Raw genomic sequence first — 22246 nt, forward strand, 5'->3', positions numbered from 1 at the left:
AAGAGATTGTGAAAGTTATAGAACAATATCATTGATATCACACGCAAGTAAAATTTTGCTGAAGATCATCTAACAATGGTTGCAGCAGTAGACTGACAGGGAGCTGCCAGAAGTTCAGGATGGATTCACAAGAGGACATGGAACAAGAGATACCATTGCTAATGCCAGTTGGATCATGGCTAACAGCAGAGAATACCAGGAAAATATACTTGTGTTTTATGGACAATACCAAGGCATTTGGCTGTGTGGATCATAACAAACTATACATAACCTTGTGAAGAATAGGAATTCTGGAATAATTCATTCTGCTCATGCAGAACTTGTGCATGGATCAAGAGGCAGTTATACAAACAGAACAAGGGAATGGTTTTGAATTGGGAAAGGTGTGCATCAGGCTTGTAGCCTCACCATATTAATTCAATCTGTATGCTGACAAAATCATCGGAGAAGCTGGATAGTATGAAGAAGAATGTAGCATCAGGATTGGAGGAAGGCTTACTAACAACCTACAATACGCAAGTAATACAACCTTGCTTGCTGAAAGTGAGGAGGAATTGAAGCTCTGGCTGATGAAGACCAAGGATCGTGGCCTTCAGTAAGGATCATCACACAACATAGAGAAGATCAAAATCCTCACAACTGAACCCATAGGTAACACCAGCATAAATGGAGAAAAGGTTGAAGCTGTCAAGAAATTTGTCTTACTTGACTACACAGTCAATGGAAGAACCATCCAGAAATAAAACAGACGTGTTACATTGATTAAATCTGCTGCACAAGGCCTCTTTGGAGTATTGAAACACAAGAATGCTACTTTGAGAGCGAATATGCGCCAGCCCCAACCCACAGTGTCTTCTTCTATCCATGTGACCATTGGACACTGAATAAGGAAGACCAAAGTAGAATCGATACGTTTGAATTGTGGTGCTGGAGAAGAATATTGGTGCTGTCAAAAGGACAAAGATGTGTCCTGGAAGAACTACGGCCAGGGCGCCCCTTGGAGGCAAGGGTGGCAAGACTTCGTCTTACACGCTTAGACGTGCTGTCGGGAGAGACCTGCCCCTGGAGCATCGCATCGCATTTGGTAGAGTAGAGAGGGAGTGTAAAAGAGGAAGGTCTTCAGGGGATGGAGTGACACCGTTGCTGCCACCAAGGCTCAGACGAATAATTGTGAGGATGATGCAGTCCGGGCAGTGTTTCCTTCTGTTGTGCATAGGAGTCGGTCAACTCAATGGCACCAGTCCTCCCTAAATCAGTGTGGAGGAGTCCCTACTGTACACTGTTAAGGCCTCAATGACTAGCCAAGAGGTTGGTGGCTGGAACTCACCCAGAGGTGATCAGAAGACAAGCCTGGCCATTTGTTTCCCAAAGGTGACACTCGGGAAGACTGTGGAACCGTGCTCCTTCACACACGTGGAGTTGCCATTGAGTTAGAAGCAACTCCGTGGTGGGTGTCTGTAAAGCAAATTTTGAAAAGTCGGAAATACCTGTAATAATAGTATCGCCCTCATCGGGCTGTTATAAAGATGGAATAAGTCAGAACATGTAAAATGGTTAAGCAATACACGTGGAACAAGTGAATAATTATTTTATAACCCAGGCCATACCTCCTTTTCTTGGCTTGCAGAGAGAACTATGTTGGTTGCAACTGGGGTAGAGGAGAGGGAAGTAGCATGGATCCCACCACTCCACAACCAAACTCACACGGCCGCTGAGTCAATTCTGACTTAAAGCGGTGACCCTGTTGGCCAGAGTGAAACTACCCCCTGGGGTTTCCAAGTCTATCAACGTTATGAAAGCAGCCAGTCTCCCCTTTCGCCCAAGGCGCAGCTGGTGATTTCAAATAGCTCGCCTGTGGTTAGCTGCCCAACTCGTACCCCGCTGTTGTCACCAGGGCTCCTGCAGAGTCCCTCACTTGGGGAGCTAGCAGCCTCTCCTCTGGGCTGTCGCTCCAAAGTCATGGGTCCTGGGGCAGCCTTAAAAGGCTAGTTCAGAAGAAATTGGGCACCCTGGTGGCGTAGTGGTGATATGTGAAGCTTTCCACAGGTCAACAGTTCGAAACAGGCCGCCAGCCTCTCCTTGGGAGAAAGGTGAGACTTTCTACTCCCCTGCAGAATTACAATCTCAAAAGCCCTTAGGGCCAGTTCTAGCCTGTCCTGAGTCAGACTCGACTGGATGGCAGTGAGTTCAGTTTGGGTTTTAGAAGAACCTGAGAGGAGCTGACATGTGTAGTTCAGAACTGCCTGGAATTCATGTAAAGTGTGCTCATCTTTCTTAGCACTTCACTGCAGTACTTCTGTTTGCTGCTTTGAGCCCTCCACTTCTACCGACCTTCCTGGTGGTGTCAAGTGGCTGCAAGCGAGGAGCCTTTGGGAAGACATCTCCCAGATACCAGCTCAGCATGCTCCGCAAGTCCAGTCTCCCATTTCCTGGGACAGATTCTGCCCACGGAGGCTTTGGGTTGGATTCCAACCCCTCAGACTATTTGCTGCCTGGACTAAGTGAGGGCATCAGTATCAATGGAAACTTTAAGTCCAGGCATTTCAACGGTAATCCTGCTAAATAATTTGTTTCCTGATTCATATTGTTCACATATAAGAGGGGGTGGGAAAATCCAGAAATGTTTTCCAGTGCATTTCCTTCCTTCCACCCCCAGTCCTGCTAAAGATATGGATGCAGCTTTCATGGTGGAGGTTGGCTTACTCTCAAGGGTTCATCGGTATGTGCCTAGTTCCTTGCTGGGGATGGTAAGAATGTCCCCTTATACGTAACGTGGCTGCCGGGCTCAGCAGGGCTGCACCTGGAACAGGTGCTTGCTATGAGCTGGTTCTCCACCTCTAAGCTCTGTTGGAAAGGGGTCAGATGTTTATGCTCCTCTTCCATTTTCCCTCCACTTTCTCATCTGTTCAACCCATTGAAATCCAGTTCCAACTGCACAATTGAATTACTCTTTTGATGGTTAGTGGACGCTTCCATTCAGCCAGATGAAATGTGTGTCTGTGTGCACGCACACGTATGCTTATTGTCATGGTTCTCCCTGAAGGGCATCTGCCACGTCAGAGACCTGAGTCTCCTGTGGCCTCGTTGACGATCCTCTTCTTGATTCTTCTTTCAATCACCTTCTTCTTCTCCTCATCCCCAGTTTTGACTCTGTTTTGGGTCCTCAACCATCTCTTTCTCTTCTGTTCATTTTTTCCCTCATTCAGCTCATTCCTTTGGCTTCTACCCATCCCAGCAGGCCGCTGACTCTCCCAGGACCCCTCTAGAACCAGGTCAGCATTTCCAACTGCTCAGGGGCCCTCCCTACATGGGAAAGAGCCCGGTGTGATCACCAATGTGAATCTATTACTTTTACCCACCACAACCTCCTCTCTTCCTAGTCATTCCATTTCAGTCAGATACAAACCTGTTGGTTTGTTTTTCTGACCCAGAAACCTAATTTGAGTCATCCTTCAAATCACCTTGTTCACCAATCCCATGGACATAGCTTAGCATAAAATTCCCTCCCCAAACAAACTTTCTTGGATTTCTCTCGGTTCCACGCCTAACACCCAACCCAGGTCCCAGCATATCTGTCGGGTGACCGGCCTCGTCATGTCCCCATCTTTTTCCTCTCATCCACACCGATTCTCTTGGCACTTGTCATGAGGTCATGGGTCTGTTGCTTCCATCCTCCAACACTGAGTAAAACGTACCTCCCTGGCTGGTCTCAACAATCTGTCCCTTGTCCTGCTCCCTGCATCTATCTCTTGGATTGTCTTCGATCCACCAGGCAAGAACAATGGACTGAGGCCATGGAGGGAGCGAGCCAGTCGGTCCCCAGCCTTTCTGAGGCTCGTAGTCTCCTGCGACAGTAGCCCTCATTCCTCTCCCTTTGCCCGCCTCTCGAGTTCACCTTCACCTTTGAAGTTCAGCTTGACTCATCTTGAGTGCCTTTACCCTCTCTAACCACAGTGCTCAGTCTTTCCTTAGAGCCCCACCTGACCTTCACCTCTCTAACTGCAGAGCTCAGTCTTTCCTTAGAGTCCCCACCTGAGTTTGGAGCACTCACCGTAGGCTTTGTACTATAATATTTTCAAATACTTAACAGGTTCTTAATATGCTTGGTGTTTACTGGTTTTATTTGCTGACTGCAGCAAATACTGTCTCCAAGTTTGGTGTGTATTATTTGCCATTGTAGTAGTAATATTTATAGCAATTACTACTAATCTGTGTAACTAAGACACAATTAAGATAATGCTATGAGGCAGGCACTGCCTGAAGCGCTTTATCTGCATTTTCTTACGTAATCACTCAAGGGCAGGCTTGTTCAGTCCTTGGCCTTCAGTGGCGCTCAGTCTCTCTTCTGTCTGAGCCTCAGTGTCCTCCTCTGCGAAACAGGGAGCCAGATGCTTGCTCTTCAAGTTGGAGATCTCCCCCGCAGGAACCCCAGGCCCAATGCTGGGGCTCCGTTCAATTTCAATCCAAACCTTCCTTGTGGAATTTGTACCGTATTCTGTCATAAAACAAATGTGGCACAGTCTCTGTCCTCCAAGTTTGTCCCAGCTGGTGTCAACAGGAAGTTGGGAATATCCCAGGAGAGGACAGGGGAGCCCATTACATCACTTGGAGAAAGTTGACTCTAATTAGAAGCTTCCTGAAGGAGGAGAGATTTCCGCTCAGTTGACAAGACGCAGTTGGCGGAGTGGGAGTACAGAGGCAGCTCTTGGCAGCACAAACTTATGGTCCCAACAGCTATTCAGCAGTGACCCCAAACCAGACTGTGATTAGGACCAACAGAGCAGGCATTTCACTGTGCACTCCATTTGAAGTGGGGCGGGATGCTGCTATTGCGGTGAGATCACACCAGATGATTGTGGTAATGGAGGTGTAACACAAGAGAAGAGAAAGCAGAAATCAAAGGGCAAAGGTCAAGTGCACATGCCCAAGGACGCTCAGCACTATGCCAGAGGGGGGCCTGCCTACTGAGGGTCCTGCATCTTTAGCAGCCAGTACTTTTGTTTTCCTTAAGGAATAGTTTTACATCTTTAATACGATAATGTGCCATCCTGTGGTCCCAAGCTTATAGTCTGCATCTAGAGCGTGGAAAAGGCTCTTTAGATGCTTTCATTTGCAACAAAGCTTTTGAGCAACACACTCGCCCCAGGCCTCGGGGCTGAACTTCTGTTGCCAATGCACCCCTGCTTTGGCTTAATGGAAACCCCAGTTCTGAGATCAAAGAGAATTTCCCCCTTTGGAAAACACAATGATCATTTATTATTTCCCTTTAAGGAAAGCATTTCTGCCTCCTCCCTTCCAAGCCTCCCCCTGCCCCTACACACACACATATGCACTCTTCCTTAGTCTGTACAATCTCCGAAGTGGCTCTTGGAGTCCACTGGGGTGTTTCAGTCTGAGGACAAAGAAACACAGAGTAATGGCTGCAAGGCCCCGGCTGGGGCCGGCCTGCTTCCATTGCTTTCTGCCTTTCCTTTGTTTGTAGTGTGAGGCAGCATGAGCGCTATGGCCAGCTGGCCCTGGTCAACTCCACTGCGGCCGACACCGGCGAGTTCAGCTGCTGGGGACAGCTCTGCAACGGCTCCATCTGCAGGAAGGACGAGGCCCAAACAGGCTCCACCTACATCTTCTTCACAGGTAAGGTGCTTGGTGCCTTTTGGGAACTCTTCTGGCTCCTTGATGAAGTTCCCTCTGCATGCAGAATAGGAGTATGTTAGTCCGGGTAGACTAGAGAAACAAATTCATAGACACTCATGTGTATAAGAAAGAATGTTATATAAAGAGTAATTGTATATTAAGAACACATCCAAACCCAGTCCAGATCAACTCCATAAGTCCAGTATTTGCCCATATGTCCAATACCGGTCTATAAATTCTTCTTCAGACTCACATAACATGCCATGATGCTGAATGCAGGAAGTTCACAGGCCAGTGGGTGCAAAGTCTTGTGGATCCAGTGGCGATGGAGGCGGGACACACACTCCTTTCTCTTTGTATTCCTGTTGACAAGCCTGATGGAAAGTACAAATAACATTTCTAGTTCTCCAGTGCGAAATATGAAGTGTAGAGGGATTAGGTTAAGTTCTTCAAGGTCACACACAACTACCATTATCATATACATATGCTAATGGAAAATTTCCACCAACTGTTTTGGAAGCCCCCCTCCAAGTGGCAAAACCAGAGTTAGAAGCCAGAACCTTGGATTCCAGAATCTTTACAAGCACTGTCCAATATGGAAGCCACCAGCCTCATGTCAGTGCAAGGCATGGCTTAAATGCTCAGCTGCTACCTGGAAGATGTGGGTCTGTAAGAGAAAGAGCTGGTGGTCTGCTTTATGGAAAGTACAGCAGAAAACCCTACAGGAAGTTGCTCTGCAGAGCATGGGGCCACTCTTGAGTTGAAGGGGACTGACAGGCTTATAACAATAGCCACAGGTAGCTATCTGAATTCGAATGCAAATTAAATACACCGTAAAATTCAGTTTCTCAGTCATACAAGCCACATTTCAAGCGCTCCTGCGCTGGCTGTAGCTGGTGGTCGTCATACTGGCCAGCACAGCATCGGTACACTAAGCTCTGCTGCTCTAGACCTGTAGTCCGTGTGCTTCCTAAACCCACAGTGATCTTTGCTGAGCCTCTGTTGTCCCTGGCAGGCTGGCAGACCAAAGGGCTCCTTGCATTCTTCCTTAGTAGAACTATGAGCTGAGGTTTCGAGACAAACGTCCCAAGGGTTGAGGTCCTTGTGGCTTCCATCCCAATCTCTGGCTGTAAGAGAGGGGCCTGAAAAGGAGCAGGTGGGGCGGAAAGCACCTCTCTTCCTGGGCTAGCGTGTGCTCAGCACCCGGAGCTTACACTCGGAGAGGCTCCCTTTACAGAGCAGGTGTCCAGCCTCCTTCCTCGGCAGCCGTGTCTAAGCTCTGAGCTTCTGAGCTTCGGGGATGACGTCCTCCAGCAGGATTCAGAAGTGTGGGACAGGAAGTGTGTAAACTTCAGGAAGTGTGTAAACTTCTCCTTCTGCCTACGTGTGCTGCTTTTGTCCCAGGAGTTCCAGTTGAAGCCAGAACCTTTCTTAGAGTCTGATGAGGCTTTCACATGCCTCAAGCCCTTCTGAAGGTTACACTGTGACTGTTCACTGCGAGGGCAGTTTTGTGAGCCCCCCAGCTTCTCCACGGGAAAGACGAGACCTTCCGCTCCCTGAGGAGCTACTGTATGTGAAGGTCACAGGGGCAGTTCTACTCTGTCCCATGGTGTCGCTATGAGTTGGAATCAACTCGATGACAGTGCGTTTGGTTTTGTTTTTTTTTTTGCCAGATGAACATAAACCAAATCAAAACAAAGCCCCAAAATCAGAGTTTCCTAATTGCCCAAAGGAAAGTATTGGTAAATTAGTCATCATTTCTAGAAGCTAAAAATCCCAATGTCTAGACCATAGGTGATCAAATTTCTTTGGTCAACTGTCATTTTTTTTCCCCCAGAAAAAAAGATTACTCAGTGCCCCTCTGTCAAGGAAAACTTTTGTACTATAACCCCTAATTCAGGGTAACGTACAGGCATCTGCTTTTTCAGCCCCGTGCCCACCCCTGGTAGTTCCAGCACCTGCCTGGGGGCCCTGTCACTCACTTTGGGAAACACTGGTCTAGAGTCTGGCTGTCTGGCCCAGGAGCTAATGTTCTTCCTGCATGAACTCCCGCAGGGATAAGGCGATGAATGGATGTGTAGACTGACAGACCGACAGGAAGACAACAGCCAGTATAACGTGTTGCTCAGGAGAATTGTCAACTATTGTTGACAGTCCCTTCCGACGTTCACTTCAGAGTGTGCCCGTGTGCCTGTGATTTTATTTCACACCGTGAAACAGGTGGCGGAGGCAACCCATTAAGTCTAATAAGGGTCTGACTTTCTAAACAAGGACTGGTCACGTATTTCAAATCATAAAACGAAGGTTCTTTGGCAAGATTAGCACTGCCATGTCTTCCCCAAGTATGGACCAAGGTTTTTGACGGAAGGCTTTTTCTGGGGAGGGTCCTGGGTTCTCTCTTTGCACTCTGGAGACACATTCTCTTTCTTAACTTACTGAAGTCCTTTCTGGAACCAACAGAAGGCCAAAAGTTGAGTTCAATTTCACCTTTTCAAACACCCGGGTCAACAAAGGAGATGCCTTAATGTATGTTACCATTTCCGGCGTCCAATTGGATTTTCAGTCTAGCGAGAGATACTCTGCTTCCCAAGCAGGGCGGTGCGGAGAAGCCCAGAGGAGCTGTTACAGAAGCGCAGGCTCTGGATTCCTTCTGAGCACATGCTTGCCGGCTGCCCACAGAGAAGTGCCTGCCGCTCGTGGTTGTTCACGTCCTAGAGTTTGAGTGAAAGCCTGGGCACGTCTCTTTTTGGAGGCTAGCTGGTGTTCATTTGTGTGACTTTTGGTGAAGCAACTGTCACATTCTATCTATGATTCCTCTTTCATTTTGTCTTGCGGGGGATATCAGAGGAGGCAACTTTCCTCTCTGACTCCTTCAGACCAAGAAACACATAAGTCACAAGTGTACAGACAGCTCCGTGAGTTGCCATCCAGTGAAAGAGACACAGGTAACCACCACTGAGATCAAGGACGAGACCAGGACCCGCAGCTGGCCTTTCTCAGAGCGGAGTTTGGGGCCCCAATTTTCATCTGTAGTAAAACTGCAGTAATTAGTATGGTACTACATACGGAGTTAGTTATCATTTGGATTTTAGTTGATAGCCCATGTGCTTGTTTGAAATCTAAATTTACATGTGTCTTGTTTTCCTAAGGAGTTTGTCATCTACATGGGTAGATATATACACATTTGCAGCGGACATATGTGACTTGTACTTTTTAAAATGAACTTTAATGTACTTTTTACTGACTATATATATATATATATATAGTGATTATAAATACAGTATATAGTCACTATATATATGTGACCACATTTATCTATCTATCTATATGGATTGATATGGTCACTTATTTCAAAGCAAGGACTGACCTAATTAATCTATCAGAAGGAAGACCACATTTCTATGTTCTGTAGCTCGGATCATTCACTGGTTTTGTTCATCAGTTCAGAGTAAGCTTCTTTTGCTTTCAAAACCTTCACTTAAAAAAAGAGTTGACTCTAAACTTTATAATCATGAAATCCTTAAGTGTTGTCACTGAATGAGATCTCGACAGCTTCAGCCTTCTCTTTATGGTGTGGGCAACACATCGAAGGTCATAGAGGCTTCCTATGTGCAAATATGGTTGTTGGGCACAACACTGACAAACAGCCCCTTGTCTAAGGCTGAAAGCCAATTGATCAGGAAGCGGCACCACTAAGCCCACTTAGTGCAAAGACAGAGACTCACCTGACAGAGACCCTGGGTCTCAGTCAAGGCCAGGAGCAAAGACCTCCATGGTGCCATGCACTTGGCCCATTGAAGACGTCTCTGTTGTGTCTGAGAATTCTGCCCGGGGCATAAACTGTGCAATTGTGGCACAAAGAAAGCCAAGCATTGCTTGTTTCAGGAGCATCACAGGAAACACTCCAATGCATGTTGGGCTGTGAGTGGGTTCACCATTTTTTTTAAACTATTACTGTTCTACTCACTCACAGAATGATCCTGGGGAAAAAGTATTTAAATAATGTGCCATACCAAAAACAAACAAACAGAAAACCACAAACCAACTCCAGAGGCTCTTGCTTGTCCTCGGGAAGGCGTGGGTAAACGAGTCCTCTCTGCTGGAAGAGAAAAATGCCACCACGAGATCTCAAAAACCACACAGGGGTGGTGGTCACGTGGTGTCCACATTCCTGGTCCTCCCCTTCTCCATTTCCTTCCCAGAAAGGTTGGCAGTCCCTGTGCCAGGAGCGAGGCTTTCTTGCATGCAGACGGTGAGGAGGGCTTTCCGAGAAGCTTGCCACCCCCCCACCCCCCTTCTCCAGAGAACTGGTCTTGGGTCTAAATGACTCCAACCAGAAGTGCTGATTTGCTTAGAGGCTTTAAAACTGCTCAAGACATAAGGAAGCCAGTCTCCTTCCTGCTTCCTTAGTGTGTAAACTCCACGACTCTGATTTGGACGCAAACAAATATCTTTTAAAATCTCCTTCAAGGAGATGGAAACCATTCTTGCAAAAAGAAAAAAAAAGCATTAGAAAATACCTTTTTCTATTGGTAAGACCTCCATATGCTGGGAGACATGAGACGTGCCCGAATGCAAGCATCCTCAAGACGCCCTTCCCGCGCGTCTCCAGAATAAATACCCCGTGTCTTTCCCTTTTGCAGAGAAAGGAGAGCTCTTTGTACCTTCTCCCAGTTACTTTGAGGTCGTCTACTTGAACGCCGACAGACAGGCTGTGGTTCCTTGCCGAGTGACTGTCCTGTCAGCCAAAGTCACCCTCCACAGTGAGTTCCCGGCCAAGGAAATCGCAGCCAATGGAAAGGACATTATGTACGATGTGAAGAGAGGCTTTGTGTATCTGCAGCCCCACTTCGACCACCAGGGGGTGGTCTACTGCAAGGCTGAGGCTGGGGGCAAGTCGCAGATCTCCATCAAGTACCAGCTGCTGTATGTCGAAGGTAAGTAAGCCTGCCGCCCAGCAATCCTCACTGTTCCTGACCTGCAGATGGAAGGAGGCAGCATAGACTGCTCTCCTCGACCCTAAAGGTTCTTAACCTGGGGGTGTCAACCAGGGGTCGCCCGATTCATAACAGTAGCAAAATGACAGTTAGGAAGTAGCAACGAAAATCATTTTATAGTTGGGGGTCACCACAACATGAGGAACTGTATTAAAGGGTCGTGGCATGAGGAAGGTTGAGAACCACTGCTCTAGAACTAAACCAAGCCCGCTGCCGTCGGGTTGATTCTGACTCATAGCGACCCTATACCAGGGTTTGAAATCATTTCAGGAGCAGACAGCACCATCTCTCTACTACAGAGCCCCTGGTGAGCTCGAACCCCGGGTCTTCTGCTTAGCAGTTCAGCTGAGCCGCCAGCACCACCAGGGCTCCTCTGTGGTCAGGTGCTGTTGAGCCTCTGGGCTCCGCCCGGCAGCGGCCTGTTCCCCTCACCCTTGTTCCTATGCCTCAGTCCACCGGTGCAGCTCCTGTGCCAATCCATCTCCTCCAGGATCTTTCCCTCCTTTGCTGCCCCCCGCCCCCTTGCTTTACCAAGCTCCTCCAGTGGACTGCGCATCTAAAGCCCTCCTTCCTTGTTCTGGTGGTGGTGTGGATTAAGCGTTGGCTGCTACTATAGTCAGCTGTTCAAACCGTCAGTCACTCCTTCAAGAACAAAGAGGCACTGGGCTCTCGGAACTCCAAGGAGCAGTTCTATTCTGCCCTGTGTACGGTTGATCCTTTGAGTTGGAATCCGCTTGTCCACGGCCCCAACCTCCTCTCCTCCTTCCTTTCTGCCCTCTGGTTCTCCTGGACGGCTGCTCGGCAGTGCCCATCCCCAAGCTCGGAGGACCTCTTCTCAGCGTCTTTGCGTTCACCCAAATGGGATCCGTGGCCTTCTTTCCAGATCCACTTCCACCTCCTGGCTGTTGTCATTCCCTCGCCTCTTCCTAAATCTACACTCCTCTGGGGTTCCTGCCTGCTGGCTACACCAGCTTTCTCCTCTTCTTTCCTTCTGACCCCTTCATGCATTCAGGATCTTCCTCCTCTGCTCAGAGGGCGGCTGCTCCCCCTGGTGCACTGGCGGACCAGCAGTCAAGCCTGACACCCCCTTCTTGCCCAGGCGTCTTGACTTTTCTCATCAAATCACCTGCCTGTGTGTCTTCATTTTGTGCTGCTCTCCCCATGTCCAAAGCACCTCTCAGAAGGGGTTAGGGTTAGACCCAGCCTGCGCCCCATAGGAGCTCCTTTAGCTGAAAACAATTCACTGTTGGCTGCCATAATGCCAACCTGGACTCGTGGTGATTCTGTGGCTAACGCTGGAGATGCTGCCCATTTTTTTGCCATCAGCTTCGTGATCGCTGGCTTGTTGGCCCAGCGGATGGCCAGGGTGTCAATTCATCCCATTGAAGCTCATTACTTATAACAGAAAATCTCATTTCCAAACACGTTCACTCTCCTAATACTGGTATCAGGAGTCACACATATGTTTGGGGGGAAACATTTCATTCCATAACACCCCTCAACTTTGAATTTTCTTCACAGGGCTCTTGACAGACTTCCTAACCCCCTTCCCTAAGTACGAGAGTGGTGGCTAGACTCAGACAGCTCGGAAAGATGACCCCCTTCGAGCCACCGTCTCCGCTCTCCACAGCATTAGAGGGGGCTTCACAAGAAACAAAACGGTGGGGTGGAGGGGGCCGTTGCCAGGTGGGGAGCTAATGATAGGACAGGCCCTGGTGTTACCTGCTTCCCTGAAAGAACAGGCTCATCTTGTGTTCGTGAGTCTCATTGCCCTTTCCTGTCTTTTGCCGACCTCCAGTTCCCAGCGGCCCACCATCAACAACCATCTCGGCGTCCTTGGACAAGGTGAAAGGTGGGGAGGACATCAGTGTCCGCTGCACGGTCCTCGGGGAGCCTGACGTGGACGTGGAATTCCGGTGGCTCTATCCAGGGCAGGAGGTAAGCCACTTTCAGTCCCCAGGCTTGGTTAGAAGGGTGGGAAGGCTGTGCTTGTTTTAAGATGGATTGGGGTATTCACCGATGGATTTTTTTCTCTTTCTTCAAAGTGCTGGGGGGAGTGACAGGGTCTCTTTGGCCATTCACGCCATGTGCTCTCCTCAAGGACTTTTTCTTAAAACCCTTCGTCAAAAAGGGCCAGGGGTCTAAGAGGAAAATAACGGGGGTTTCCTTCTCCCACCCACTCCCCGACCTTACTCGTTAGTCCCCGTCCCCCCCAGGTCTGCTGACCCGCTTCCCACCCTCTTCAGAATGTCCTCCTCTACACCAGCCACCCACCGCCTGTGAGGAAGGCTGAGCTCTGTCCGAAAGGGGCGTGAGGCCAGAGGTCATTTGAAAATAATCTTCTCGTAAAAGCCGCTGCAGCCTCTGTAGCCTGTGTGCATGTCCTGCCCCCTGAAATAAACAGCTTTGCTGTCAACATGCAATAATCCCTGTTGCCGAAAGAGATTTGGTCTCCGAAGACATCCTCCTTATGGGCGGGCTGTGGAAAATAAGTATCCCTGGAGAAGAGTTATCTTCTAGCATCCGGTAACTTAAAATGTTGCCACATTTAGCTAGTGATGTTTCAAATAGAGGGTTGTTTTCGACATCGTGAATTGGCATTTTTATGAGCAGAAAGCACAACAGACAGAACGCACTGCCATCGAAGCGGCGCTGACGCCTAGCCCCCTACAGGACAGAGCAGAACTGCGCGTGCGCCTTCCCCGGACTGTACCTGATGGGAGTGGAAAGCCTCCCTCTCGCCAGCGCAGCAGCTGCTGGTTTCGAAATGCTGACCGTGCGGACCGCCAGCAATCCTTTTCATGAGCCACCAGACCCTTCAGCTTTCTTTCGGGGCTATTGTTTCGTTAGTAACTTTCTCCTCAATGTTCTATTTCTCCTGTTGGAAAGAACAAGAAATTGGAACTGCCCTGGGCTGTAAAAACCTGCATACAATTTTCCACCCTGAACCTCTGCACGCTGCCCACCCCCACCCCCCCTCGCTAAGAGGCCTTTGCTCACATTACGTCCAAAAGAAGCCGGGGCTCGCTCCAAAATGAGAGTGCCCGCTGGTGCAATTATGAGCGGAGAGGGTGTGAATTTAGAGATCTTCAAAACATTAGTTATGTCACACAAGAGACCCTCCGGCTTTCTAGAAGTAGGCGGGCACCTTCTCTGGGACATCGCCGGCCCCACCCTCGGCACTTTCACTGCATCCTCTGGCACACGGGACCCCCACACATCCCACTCCTCAGATCCGAACAGCGGGCACTGGCTTCAGGGCGAGCCTCTGGCTTCTTTGGACGTGATGTGAACAAAAGCCACTTAGCCAGGGGGTGGAAGTAGGTAGGCAGCCTGAGGTGGTTCCGGGTGGAAAATTATATGCAGGTTTTTGCGGCCAACAGCAGCCCCACTTTCTTGGAGTTTCAAAAGAATAACTGACATTAAGTAGAAACTTACTGAAGAAAAAATAGTGCCCAGAGAGACATGACTGAAGAGTCTAGTGACATTCCAGGCTCTTCCTGGAAAAGATGCAGCCAACAAGGATTAGGCAGCGAGAAAGCTCCCACAGCCGATGAGCTAAACACTCCAAATAGCCTTTTCTAAGCATGTGTTTTGCACTTTGCAAAGGACACTCAGCAGTGTTGGCTTAGCAGGAGCTGTTTATAGCAGCCTGTGGTTGGTGCTTCAGTCTGTGTGGGTGTTGTTGAAACAGGGTGAACGGCCGGTGACGATCCAAGACACTTGGAGGCTGATCCACAGAGGACTGGGACACACCACAAGGCTCTCCCAGAGCGTCATTACCGTGGAAGACTTTGAGACCATCGATGCCGGGTACTACATCTGTATGGCTCAGAACCTCCGAGGGCAGACCACAGTTGCTACCCTGGTTGAGTCTTCCTGACTTGAAAACAAAGTAGAGGGCGCTGGTGGAAGGCCCCTACACATAAGCCATCAGTCCTACGGCTCCTCTGGCCTGGGGTTAGCCGGAGGCTGACGTCAAGTGCCAATCCCCACCCTTTGCCTTATGCTCAGACCTAGAGTGCCAACAGTAGAGGGCGTCCTCTGGTTTAATAGCAGAACTATTTTTAACAGAAAGCATGTCTTTTGATTGCTTGCCTATGTACCTGTGTCTCCAGTGTTTGCCCCAAGAAAGCACATATGTAAACAATTTTATATAACCAATTCTATTAAATGAGCATGGTTTTGTAAAAAAATTTTTTTTTAATGGGTGTTCTTCCTTTTGAAGCTAGCTTGAATTGAAGTACATCCAGAAGGACCTGGCAGCCATGCGTGGGTCAGTACTTGGTATGTTCACATGACACCTATATGTACCCAGAATTTAAAAATGTTTCTAAGCAGCACCAATGGAGTTTCTAAAAACCGGTTGCCATCAGGTGGACCATGCCTCACGCGACGCCATGTGAATCAGAGGGAAACGTGCTCCGTCGTCGTCAACGGCTGATTCTTTGGCAGACCGTTGCCAGGGTTTTTCTGCGCAGGCTTTCTGGGTAAGGTGACCAGATTTTAACATTGGTAAAGCGGGACACCATTGATAAAACTCATATCCTTGCGAAATAGCCACAAGACAGCCGAAAACCATATACCCTAGCTTGTCGTGCATTCTGTAAAAAATCGGGACTTTTTAAAACCGCCGTGGGATGTGGGAAAAATTGTTAAAAATTGGGACAGTCCTGCCAAAAGCAGGACGTCTGGTCACCTTATTTCTGGGTGGACTCGAACCCACACCCCTTCGGTCAGCCGCCAAGTACAGGAAGTGCATGCCCTGCCCAAGGTCGGTACCATCCAGTTTTTCATCATCAGTAAGATGCAGATGCTAACTTGCTAATTTTTTCTTACGATGGGAGCTAAATTTACAGGGGTATTTTTTTTTTAAATCACAGGTAATCCCTTAGAATGTATTTGAGTTATAGCGAACAGCACGTACGTATGACTGTGCCATGGCTGTACATCTTATCATTAGTAATACATAATACTTACCATGTTGTAGGGTGCAATTTGCTGAGATCGTAATTCTCAGAGGTAACGTTTCCAACCCTCACAGGTTTATAAAGATACCGATAATAAAAGGCAACAGTCAATGGAGTGGGGGGATGAGGCAGCCAACTTAGGTCAGAAGTGACCGGCCAAAGAGCCACTGGGACAGAGCCCGCCATCCTCTGGGGCGGCCTATGCTTGCTATTGCTCGTTGTTACACTCGACAGTGGTCATCTTCGATGAATCATCCCATAGGACCTAGAACATGAGCTTTTAAAGGATACATTTCTTTGAAGCACATGCAGAGATCAAGGAAGAGTCCTCTTTGCTTTGCATTTTGTTACCATCTTTACAAGCATTGGGGACATGCTATTCCAATTTCCTTACCTGACACAACAGGAACTGTTAAAATTAGTAAAAGTTTATTTCTCACACACAGCTTTGAATTTTGAAAAGAAAGCAAAGCTTAGCTCTGAGTCCAGGCCTATGAGCCGTATTTCACACCACAGCCAATTTTGTTGGCTGCAATGGAAAATCCTGAGAACTCGCTCCAGGGGTGACACAGTCTCTCGACCGCTGTGTTGTGGGGTGGGTGGGAGTGGGGCTACACATTAGATATCATTTTGAAGAGTGATGTATGCCAGAGGCTGCAAATCTTAAATCGAATATTCCAGCATTATTTATTTGATCAGAGTAAAATACACTTTCCATCACTACAAACCGAGTACAACTAAGTTGATTACACAACCATTTTTTTTATGACGTGACAGTTTTCATCCAAGAAACATTTGGTTTGAAAAAAAATCGTAAAGTTCTCTATTTTGTTTCCTATCTTCTCTCCTGTTGTCTTCCATCCCCTGAAGACGTTTTGTAGTCGCTGCTTTAAGATTTGTTTTCCCGGACACCTACATAATGACGGAGGACAGTAGAGAACAACACGAGACTCACCATGCGCAGGGGATGAGTGGCAGACCTGACTTTGGCTAGTGACGTTGACATCAGCTTGAAGGGTGAGCAGAGATATGCTAGGAGGTGGCTAGGAGGTGCTAGTGAACCTACATTCTAATTGGTCAGAAGTGAACATGATAAACTACCGGAGGTTAAAACTTCAGACACCATCACTAACTAAAAAAAAACAATAACGTGCATCGTGAGTATCAATTCACTATGTAGTGTACACACACTGATGACTCAGGTATCTGCCTCTAGTGTCCTCGGGGGTTCTTTGGGTGGGGATTATTTGCAGAGCCAGCCACGTGGGTGAGTAAACACTGACATTACAAGGTGACACATGGGGGGGCGGGCAGCCACAGCTCCTCTGCCTTCCGCAGGGTTTTAGAACTGGGTGGGTGAGGTGGGGGCTATATATGAAATTTGGTGAGAAACTGAAGTGTAGTTTAAAGGACAGTTGGACGAGCTGCATTTCCCACTCATCAGCCGGCCACTCTGCTCCCTCCCCAAGGACGGAGAGATGGCCTAAGGGTGCCAGGAATCTTAGGGTCTTCCAGGTGGCTTTGTTGTAGTCAAGGACATCGATGGTTTGTTTCATTAAGGTGCCCTGGTCACTGACAGGCATTTCATCCTAGCTTGCTTAAGTTCTGCTATCTAATGAGTTTCTCCCCCCTCCCCCTTAAGAGTTTCCAATTTGTAGTCTCAAATCCAGGCCTTAGTTTATTGGGAAGTTGCTCCAGCACCTTGAAAACTGAGCTGGCCCTGGAGAAGCATATTCCCTGTCCTTGTCCTAGAGGAAAGTAGGGAGGAGGTAGAAGGTCGGCTGTTGTGGCTCTGGGCGGGTCTGGGAGAGGGGAGGGGGTGACTGTTGACTGGGGAGAAAGGGAGAGAAGACAAAGGTTCCAGTCTGCAAGGAGAGCTTTGATGGGGGGAAAATAAGGCAGCCCCAATTCTTTAGGACTGCCCTTTTACTTTATACAGGTTTTTTAGAAAAATTCGGTTCTGCATCTGCTTACAGCCTGAGAAAATGGGTCAGAGTGTGTGTGGTGCTAGGCTCCCGTGGGTAAGTTACAAATCTACCAAAGGAAACCTAGCGAGTTTCAACTGAACATTGAAAACCAGTCAACAGAGTGACTCCACACAGACAGCAGGGAATGCACAGCCCTGTCAAAGCTTCTCCTGTCGCCAAGGAAGGGCTGAGTGGCGTTGTGATCATCGTGATGTGAGCAGCGATTGCTCCTTCTTCTATGGCTTTGGCTGAAAGGTGGACGCTGTGACTTGATTAGGACCCGTCCGGACATCGTCAGCGTTTGACTTCCCGACCCAGCAACGAAGGCAGCATCAGACCCGGCACCCGAGTACATCCACTTCATTCACGCATCCTCAGTCAGACGGAGATAAAAATCACAAGAAGGTGTCTGTGGTGAAGAACATTACAGAGGTTATAAATCTTTATCTGAATGAGCCCCTGAGAGTTTTTCCCGTATGCGCAGGTGAAAAAGGCAGAGAACAAGACTCGTCCGATCCGTAAGTGCTTTGTGCAACAACGTCCACGGGGGCGCGTGCCGAGACGCTCTCCCGGGAGCCTTCGGGACGGAGCCAGGAGGGGCACTGAGTCCCAGTCTCCGAAGCAGCCCGTCCGGTGGAGGTTGCTTTCCAGTTAGACTGCGACGGGCGCACGGAAGCCACTGTCTCCCTTGCTCCCGCGACCGTCACGAGGGTCAGTCCTGCAGACCCGAATCAAGCAGCTTCCGGGCAGTCTCTCGGCTTCCAGGAAGCGTCATCTGGGTGAGACGTTGGGACTGGGGAAGGAGCCAGAATTTCGGGGTGACTGAAAAGGGACCGCTGCGGAGCTGGGGGACTTCTTGGGGCTGCACAGGTCCCCGTTGTGCAGCTTCCACAGCAGCTCCTCGTTCTCCATGGACAGCCGCTTGTTGACTTTCGACTCCTTCTCCAGCGACTCCTGCAGCACGGCCTGCTCGCTGGAGAGTTGCCTGCAAAACGGAAAGCAGCGGGTTCACACGGGCTCGGGGAAGTGTGAGCAGTCTCTGTTTGCAAGTCCAGGCCGTGGTCCCTGTGGAGCAAAAGGGGTTCACGCCCAGCCCCCGTGAGTCATGGGCCTCTGGGTCACGGTGCACCCTAGGAGTGCGGCCCGACCGGGGACACTTCTCTTGTGACAACTTCCACGGAGGATGAGGGACAGGTTCGGGACTACCTGCTGGCGGGGCGCTTTTCGCCTGGGTTGCACGCGTCTCTTCTGGAAGCCTGAGCAGAGCCTTCCTGACGGAGGTCTGCGTTTGGTCCAGGTCCTCCCGGTACAACAGGGCGTGGTGAAATGCCCGCTTCCCGATAGAACAGCGCCCCGTGGATGTGTCCCCAGCCGCCCACAGCCAGCTGGGAGGCACCCGGGCAGAGAATGGCAACAAAATGACAGCTCAAGGGAGGAGCGTGGGGAAACTACGACAACGTTTACCTGGAAATCTCCATGTGCTTGTCCATCCGAGCTTTTAATTCCTCGTTCTCCTGCTGGAACCGCTGCAGTTTGTCCACCAGGGCGGTGTTGTTGTCCACCTTGGCACAAGCAACAAGTCCCACGTTTAGAAAAGATTCCCCTACGAGAAGAGTGCTGCACTTCCTACCGCACAGCCCTGACACACCTGGGCACCGAGAGGGCTCGTGAGAGAGCCTGTGAATCCAGTATCGAGATGATGTTTAAGATGCCTGCCCGCCAGGCTCATGACAAGCTGAGACACCAGGAGGCCAAGTCCAGACCCAGACCGTGAGAGACCTGGCGCCCTGGGGATCCTTTTGGTTCCAAGTGAGTAAAACCAAAAATGGCAGCTCAGACGCCTCTGTTGATCAACAACCCAAACTCTGGTAGCTGTCCAGGGGACTCTGACTCCCGTGTCTCCGAGTGGAGTGGTGCTGGCATGGCAGCTCTTGGGGAAACCGAGCATCCAGCCCTTCCGAGCGCCCCGGGGCTGGCCTGAGCGCTGGGGGGTCATGGTCACACAGGGCCCCTGTGTGGACTCAGGCCACCACACTTTGATTAGGGGCCAAGCAAGGGCTCCACACCTTCTCACAGTACGTTTCCGCAGACACAATCCTCCCCTGGAGGAACGCCTCAGGGGCTTACAATAACAGTTCTCAGTCCCTGGCAATGCTGGCTAGAGCCCGGTAGAGCGCATCGACTGAAACAAGCAGCCGCAGCACCCAGAGCCTCCCTCCGCCTCAGCTCAGCGGAGGACAGTGTGCTGTCTGCCCAAGCGAAGCTTTGAAGGAAACCAAATGGATCCGTTGAGGGATTAAAGGCTAAGAGCCTGGAAGATAGTTTATCGCAGCATAATGGACGTCCAGTTCCCTAAAAGGTAACCGTTTAGGGTTTAAGAGGCAACATCCTAGTTTCACTGGAAATAATTCTTAACCCCGAGCCACTGCATCATACGACGAGTCTACTTTATACCTTTTCGTCTGGAGGCCTGTGCTCCGTCAGCTAACCCATGATCCAGAACATGCTCAGGACAGGACAGCCCGATAACAAGAACTTTCCAAAGAACAAGCTTTGGCTTGGGATTTCCAGTCGTCATAAAGGAACTCAAGATGCCAGAGGTGACTGGCCTCAATGATCTGCTCCACAGTATTGCCCCACCCGCCCCGCCCCTTCACAGAAGAGGGAACTAGCCAAGGGGGTGGTAGCACCGATCAAGTTCATGGCAAAGCTGTTTTCGTACCAATACTTTCATTTTCAGAAAAGGCTTCCCTGCTTTTGGAACATGTTGCTTTTAACAGAGGCCCGAAGCTTCCGGATCGTGTGATAACTGGGTCCACCTGCCCTCTTCTCAACCGCTCTTCCACACACACTCTGCGTGCTGACTGCTGTTTCTCCCGGCACCTCTGGGCCAGGGCAAGAACCAGAAAGACTTACTGGGTCCACACAAAGGACATGGTGCTGGTCATTCCACAGCCGGGTGCGTCAACGTAGTGAGTGGCACACGGAGCAGGGTGCTCTTTCCTGGCTGTGCTACCGGAGTCCCCACGGACGGAGAGAGCAGAGGGACGACCCGGTGGGTGACCTCTGCCAGGAAGCGGTAGAAGCACCACACTGCTCCCATTAAACAAGCCACATCCAAGTTCTTTCAAAAACTAAAATGTCCTTCCGACTGAAACTGGGACCATCCTGAGCCTTCACTTCCCCTCCGTAGAACACAGCCCCACACGCAAAGGCCCCGCAACACCAAACTCACTGCCATCCAGTCAACCACTCCTAACCCGCCCCCACCCTCAAAACACCAGCCCAGTCTGACAACTCTGCAAAGCATGGCCTGGTGCTCCCCAAGATTTAGGGCTTGTTTGGGCAGAAGGAGACACTTCTCCATGAGTCGCTCATAATTGGGCGGGGAGCAAACAGGGCCAGGCAGCTGGCGCTGTGGAGAGCAAAGTACAATGGCTGGGATCACTTCAGCTGCCTTCCCAAGGCTGCCAACTTGCTTAGATGCCTGGCTAATAGCAGCTGTGTGCCAGCTGTGTGCCAAGCCTGACACTGAACGCTGGGCATGCCCCGCCAACACACAGCTCTTGGTAGACTTATCCCCGCTAACATCAGTTCTTTATCCCAGAGGCCACAAACTCACTCCCTTCTGGTCAAGTCGTTTCATGGTGCGGGCTCTTTATCCAACTGAATTCATTTTATTAGAATGACTTCTTTTATCATGTTCTTATTCATAAAAATCAAGATGAAAAATTTTAAAAGATTGAATTGCTCCAATGGGATTAACTTATGTTACCAACTCTTGGAGTGGACGGTATATTAAAATACCGATTTTACATTATTTAAAATTTTCCTTACACAGGTGAGGATTTGCAGACCCTGAAACACGCAGTTGACTGGCTGTCATTTCGCTAAGCACCCAAGTCTGCTTTATGTGTTCCATGCCAAGCCAGTAGTGTAAGACCGTGACCTATGCCAAGACACTGTAGCCTCCTCTCCCTTTGGCATGATGTCCATGTTCAGAGCGCAATGCTATTTCACAAACATTGCCTGGCTCTAGACCACGACTCGCCTACTCTGAAGGACACATACCAGCTTCTCCATTCTCATGAGTTTGATGTCCTGTTGGTGCAGTTTCTCGTTCTTGATCTCTAGCACAGCTTTCAAGCTCTCCAATTCTTGCTCCAGATACATGATCTGAGGGTTTTTCTGGAGGAGACATGACAGGACACACCTCTATGACGGACCGGTTGACACATTCACATAGTTCTTAAAATAAAGAACCTCAGACTATGTTTAAGAATAAGGCAAATAAATCTCTGTCTAAGGCAACAAGTGGCTTCTCTCTTCTTAAAGCAGTATTGAAGAAAAGCTGAAGGATTGAAATAATTTTACTCTCAGACTTTGGTTATACGAATGATGTAAAAATAATAAGTAATTCATTTATCGGTAACAATATTGGGGGGGAAAAGGTTAGTGGTATCAAATCTTTATGTTAAAATAACAGAAAAACCATTGGTTACAGTATAAAATCATTCTGGATAGAGATTGTAAACAAACCCCACTCACTGCTACTGAGTCAATTCCAACTCAGGGCCACCGTGAACATGGTTTCTGAGGCTGCAAGTCCTTAAGGGAGCAGCCTCGCCGTTCTCGGTTGGTGCAGGTGGTGGATGTGAACTGGTGGCTCTTTTTTTTT

At 49.2% G+C, this 22246-nt stretch overlaps 2 protein-coding genes across 7 annotated transcripts in view; one reads left to right on the forward strand and one right to left on the reverse strand.

Moving 5' to 3' along the window:
- The window catches only part of PDGFRL (platelet derived growth factor receptor like), a 40736-nt gene extending 25930 nt beyond the window's left edge, over positions 1 to 14806 (forward strand). The window contains exons 4-7 of the mRNA XM_045286568.1: positions 5483 to 5634; positions 10278 to 10571; positions 12430 to 12569; positions 14326 to 14806. Of these exons, the coding sequence (XP_045142503.1) occupies positions 5483 to 5634; positions 10278 to 10571; positions 12430 to 12569; positions 14326 to 14514 (775 nt within the window). The 3' untranslated portion in view covers positions 14515 to 14806. The remainder of the gene's footprint in view (positions 1 to 5482; positions 5635 to 10277; positions 10572 to 12429; positions 12570 to 14325) is intronic.
- A 1458-nt stretch (positions 14807 to 16264) lies between these two features.
- The window catches only part of MTUS1 (microtubule associated scaffold protein 1), a 170189-nt gene continuing 164207 nt past the window's right edge, over positions 16265 to 22246 (reverse strand). For all 6 annotated transcript variants that reach the window (XM_004696163.2, XM_045286920.1, XM_045286919.1 and 3 more), the window contains 3 exons: positions 21640 to 21756; positions 19033 to 19130; positions 16265 to 18553 (listed from right to left, as the gene is read on the reverse strand). In XM_004696163.2, the coding sequence (XP_004696220.2) occupies positions 18340 to 18553; positions 19033 to 19130; positions 21640 to 21756 (429 nt within the window). In that variant the 3' untranslated portion in view covers positions 16265 to 18339. The remainder of the gene's footprint in view (positions 18554 to 19032; positions 19131 to 21639; positions 21757 to 22246) is intronic.

The sequence above is a fragment of the Echinops telfairi genome, unplaced genomic scaffold (assembly GCF_000313985.2).
Source record: "Echinops telfairi isolate 266 unplaced genomic scaffold, ASM31398v2 ScPeMD7_9;HRSCAF=40, whole genome shotgun sequence".
Classification (NCBI taxonomy): Eukaryota; Metazoa; Chordata; class Mammalia; order Afrosoricida; family Tenrecidae; genus Echinops; species Echinops telfairi.